General features: G+C 44.3%; 1 protein-coding gene across 1 annotated transcript; it reads right to left on the bottom strand.

Moving 5' to 3' along the window:
• Nucleotides 1–1,439: 1,439 nt before the first annotated feature.
• On the bottom strand, nt 1,440–2,488 carry LOC133242967 (protein BEX2-like). The gene is made up of 2 exons (XM_061409262.1): nt 2,411–2,488; nt 1,440–2,075 (listed from the first exon to the last, which is right to left on the bottom strand). Exon 2 carries the CDS (start codon nt 2,068–2,070, stop codon nt 1,684–1,686), a length of 387 nt encoding a protein of 128 aa, XP_061265246.1. The 5' UTR covers nt 2,071–2,075; nt 2,411–2,488; the 3' UTR covers nt 1,440–1,683.
• Between the last annotated feature and the right edge of the window lie 2,874 nt (nt 2,489–5,362).

The following is a 5,362-nucleotide window of genomic DNA, read 5'->3' as shown; positions in this document are numbered from 1 at the left end:
CCTAACTTCTAAGTTTATTTCCACAGAAGACTCTCTTCATACATAATATGTATTTCACCTACTTAGCAAACTGCATGGCAACTTCATTTTCTTTTGGGACACTAACCCAATAGTCCTCCAGTCAATCTTCTCATAAAGAACTCCACATTTGGGTATCTACTGAATTCACTGACATGATCTCCTGGCATCTAACTCAATATTGTTGTTCACTTAGTCATGTCTGACTCTTTGTGACCCTGTGGACTCATTATAGGATAATTTTTTACTTTCATAGGTTTCACGAGGGTGATGTGAGGATTTCTCAGATTGTTAAGTGAGCTGTCCCCTCACACATCTTGCATAATATCATAAACAGGGAGATTTTTGGGAAGGCACTTGGGAAAGACAGGGTCTTTCCAGGAAGCATAACAGGGAGAAGGGATTTATGCACAGTTTATAGAACAGAGTGAGGATTCAATTCATTCAGAATTCCAGAGACATAGTAGGACTTTCTCACCTTAAGGACTCCTGAACATCAACAACCTGGGAAGAAGGTGGCAATGGGGTACAACAGCAGAGGAATGGAAGTACCCACTTACCCTTTAGCCTATTGAACTTGTTTGTGAGTACCGGGACAACTAGGCTTTGGGAACGTCCCTCACATAACTGAAGGTAATATCTAAAGGGTTGGGTCATGCATCTCCCAGCGGCAGTTAAGAGCTTAAAGAAAGCTTACAGACTTATTGCCTCATCAAGTGCACACAAAAGGCTTGGGAGGTGATTATTATATTCATCTTGCTGAGAAACATTATGATTTTTAAAGAGGTATGTCTCATTGTTATTAGGTTTATAATTCTAAATAAGAGATTGAAGTAAGCTAAAAACAAGATTTTGTCACAAGTACTTAAAAGTGCTCACATTAACTTTCATCAAGTGGTCAACATGCTCTTTCCTTAATATGTATTGTTTTGAAAACTGAGAAAATGGAGGGAGTTTCCTGGCAGTCCAGTGGTTAGGACTTGGCACTTTCACTGCTGCAGCCCTAGTTCTATGGTCAGGGAACTAAGATCCCACAAGATGCAAAACATAGCCAAAAATAAAAAATTAAGTACACAGAGGGTGTAACATGTGGGTCACCAGGACCTCTAATCTTTAAGATGAGGATGCCCTCTGACAGTTCTAAATTGATAGAGATAGACAATGAACATGGCTTTCCATTTCTGTGAAAAATATAAGAAATTATCTGTGAATGTGATACTGAAAAGGTAAGATCTAGTACTCCAATCAGCATCATTTGGGAATTTTCCAATGCAGACAAACAAAAAAAGAGGGAGAAAGTAGAGATAAGAAAATTAAAATTATTCATAGTTCTACCATAAAGAGATACTTTTACTTTATATATTCTTAGATGGTGTGTTCATATATAAAACATATACGATTTTAAGGGAAAAAAAACAAAATGCTTTTTTAAACTGCTTTATTAACTTCACAATATATAACGAACATTTCTCCATGCAACAGTTAAAACCTTCCTGCTGACAGAAACTTATAGATTGGGTCAAAAACAGAACATTCAGTTAGAAGCTGGTAATAGGAAATGCGCAAGAAACAAGTTTAACACCAAAACCTTTACAACAAAGGTAAGTCAAGAACATCTAAGTTTAGGAAGTAAGTGTCTCCTAACTTCAGGGAAAACATCAGGATTCAAGGCATAAGGCAAAACTCATCATGATGCTCATGGTAAGGGGGGTCAGTGCTAACTGCCCGCAGACTATGACTCAACTGCTTTTCCCTCAGCTTTTCCATCAGCTGCCTCACCTCCTCCCCAATCCTTTCCATATTCTCTTCTCTCATCCTTGCCTGTGGCTCGCCAAGCCTCTGAGTCACGTCCCATCTATAATGCAGGATGGGCTGCCTAACACGGAACCGCCTACGATTTCCTCTAGGTACATAATATTCACTAGCACCCGAAAGGAGGGCCATAGGTTCTCTTTTATTAGCATCTTGATCCTTTCCATCTTTTTTTTCATTCTCCTGGTTGGCATCTTTCATGTTGCGATTTTTTACTGCTTGTTCCTCTTTGGACGCCATTGCTCCTAGGAGACAAAAGACGCAACAAGGGACTATTTTCTGGGTGAAATGATCAGCACCGAGGACAGAGGCCCTACTACGCACCTCTCAAGATTCCCAGTCCTGGTGGTCAAAGGCTTTGCAAATTTTCCTTTTCCCACCTGAGAGGCCTCCTACGCCCTCTAGGGGGCCCCCAGTCCGAGCACTCCCCACCTCCTGCGCCCCAACCCACCATTTTCCCTGCCGATCCAGGCCCAGGTCTCTGCAGGCACCAAAATGGAGGACGGGGTTGCAGGGAGCATTTGGAGTCTTAGGGTTTTCCCCACGCTCCCCCCACCGCCCAACTGTCCCTCGCACCGACCTGGGCCTATCCTTGCTGTCTCCTGCTCCTCCCGATTCTTGCTGCAAGTGTGCCGCTGCAACACTTCGACTCGCAGACCTGCAGAGGATCGGGGTGGGGGCAGGGGCCTGCTGCAGCCGGGCGCTCGGCCCCTTCCCGGCCCCGGGTCCCCTACCCCCAGCCGCCCCCAACCCAGTGTGCCCCGCTCCCACGCTCGGCCGCCCCCTTCCCAGCCCCCACACCCCGCATCGACCACCATTTTTTCCACCCCAAGAAGATCGGGGGTGGGGCGGGGCTGTGGGAAAAGCTTGCTATGGTGCTAGAGGCAGGTGTTCGCAAGGGGCTGTTGCCCCAAGGTCTCCCGGCCCGCCCTCCACCACAGCCGCCTGGAAGGCCTGCCGCTTTCGGCTGCCAAATGCTGGGCCGCGGGGGGTGTGGGAGCTGCAGTCTCCGCTCTGGGGCAACAGGACCCCAGAGGAAGGGTCCGTAGGCCGCGTCCGCTCGCCCACGCCACCTTTGCAGACCCCACTCCGGGTCCCTTACCTGCTCCCCTCGCGCCTGCCACTATTGGGGGCCGCCCCGGCCCGCACTCCCCTCAGTGCCAGGCGGAGCAGGTACCAAGAAGCAAGAGGGTGACCGTCGGGTCTGACGCAAGAGCTGGGCGTGCAAGACTCTGTGCCACCCGGTCACGTGGGGCATGTGTCACCGCGGAAGGCCACGCCCTCACCCCGCCCCTCCTACCCCGAGCCGGGGGTCTCGCAGAGCCCGAGCCCCGCGGGGACACCTCCCCTTGCACCCCACTCTTACCCGCCCCACCCACCCCCCGGTCCCGTGACACTTATCCAGAAGCCGGCCTCAGAGCTCTCCTTTCTTTATGTATTCCTGGGTCTTTCTCTTCTGGTCTCGGAAGGGTAGTACCTTCCCAGAGGGCTGATGGCCATGCCCACTTCTCTTCTGAGGACTTGGGTTTTCCCTCTTGTTCCCAGGACACTCCTTCCACCTGCTGTCTTTGCTTCCAGTCTTTCTTTTCCGCCACTAAAACGGATAGAAGAAATAGGTCCGGAAAAGAGCCTAGGAGCCTGGATTTTGAAAAATTCTTAATATCTCTGTTTGGTTCCCTTTATTTTAAACAGGAGTCAGTGTGCTTTTTAAAATCGTTGTTTTTATTTGGAAAAGGGTTAAAGTTTGGGGAAAAGAAATCAAACACCTGTTTCTTCTGCTAAGTCGTTATATAAATATAGACTTTACAGGCAGCTACATTTTTAGAACATGGGAAAGGACAGGGCAGCTGATGGTTCCTCTTGTGAGGGTCCCTTCCATGAAGTGAGCCAATAAGTTTGTGGCGCAGTACAGCCTTGTTTGTTTCTCAGAAATAAAAGAACAGTAGAAACTCCGTCACAAATTTCTGATTCAAAAGGCAGTAAGTATGTCTGTTTGCAAGTCGCATGATCATGTTGATAAATTCCTGAGGCATCTACAATAAACCTACTATAGAACTAAGAATTTAATTTAGCAGACTTGTAGTTATAGAGATACAGAGACTCAGTTGTGATCCTGTATGCTAGCAATGAACAATTGGAATTGGGGTAAATTTAAGAAAACATGAAGAAAACTTATACACTGAAAACTACAGAACACCACCGAAAAAAGCTAAAATCAAAATGAATGTGAAGATAAACCATGGTCCTTGATCCAGAAAATCAGTACTGTTAAGATATTAATTCTCTTTAAGTTGATCTATAAATTCAGTGCTTCCCTTTTAGCTCAGTTGGTAAAGAATCTGCCTGCAATGTAGGAGACCTGGCTTCCATTCCTGGATGGGGAAGATCCCCTGGAGAAGGAAATGGCAACCTATTTCAATATTCTTACCTGGAGAATCCCATGGACAGAGGAGCTTGGTGGGCTACAGTCCACGGGGTGGCAAAAGTTGGACACGACTTAAATTTAGTGCTGTTAAAATCATACTTGCAGCAGGCAGCTTCATATAAATGGATAAACTTTGTTGTTTAGTTGCTAAGTCCTGTCCGACTCTTTGCGACCCCATGGACTGTAACCCACCAGGCACCTCTGTCCATGATGTTTCCCAGGCAAGAATGCTTGAGTGGCTTGCCATTTCCTTCTCCAAAACTGACAAACTTACCCTCCCCCAAAATTTATATGGAAACGCAAAGGGCCTAGAACAGGCAAAATACTTTTGAAAAGAAAAACACAAATCTGGAAAATTGCATTATCTAAGTTCCAGACTTATGATGTAATTTTACAGATAGTGGAGTATACAGACACTGGACTTACAAAAATTAAAAACTTCTACTCTTTGAAAGATATGGTTAAAAAATGAAATGGGAAGCTGGGAGAAAATATTTATAATATGTGTAACCAACAAAAGGTTTATATCCAGAGATGTATAAAGAACTCAAATTTAAAAATAAGAAGGTACCAATGCAATTAAAAATGATCAAAATAAATAATATATGAAAAATTTTTTAAAAGATCAGAATTAACAAAAATGTCACAAAAGTACAAATACCAATTACCAATGAGCTCATGGAATGATGCTCAATCTCATTAATCATCAGGAAAGTGTAAAAAAAAATACAGAATAAAATATCACCACATACTCATCAGAGTAGCTAAAATTTAAGTCCGACAATCTTAAGTATTTTTGAGGATATGGTCAACTGGAATTCTCATTCATTGCTGGTAAGAAGTGCAATCACCTTGACAGATTTTAACAGTTCCTTGAAAAGTTAGACTTACACTTAACCATCTGTCCTGGAAATTCCACTCTTAAGGAATTTTCCCAAACAGAATTTAAAATCTATTTCCTCAGAAAGACTTGCACAGGAATGCTCATGGCAATTCCATTTATGATAGCCCCTAAATGGATACAATCCAAAAGTCCATCAAGAAATGAATAAAAAAAATTGTGATGCATTCATGCATTAGAATACTTTGAAGCCATAGATAGGGACA

Source organism: Bos javanicus, chromosome X, assembly GCF_032452875.1.
Source record: "Bos javanicus breed banteng chromosome X, ARS-OSU_banteng_1.0, whole genome shotgun sequence".
NCBI classification, from domain to species: Eukaryota; Metazoa; Chordata; class Mammalia; order Artiodactyla; family Bovidae; genus Bos; species Bos javanicus.
The sequence above is the reverse complement of the archived record's forward strand: the minus strand, read 5'-3'. Positions and strand labels throughout refer to the sequence as shown.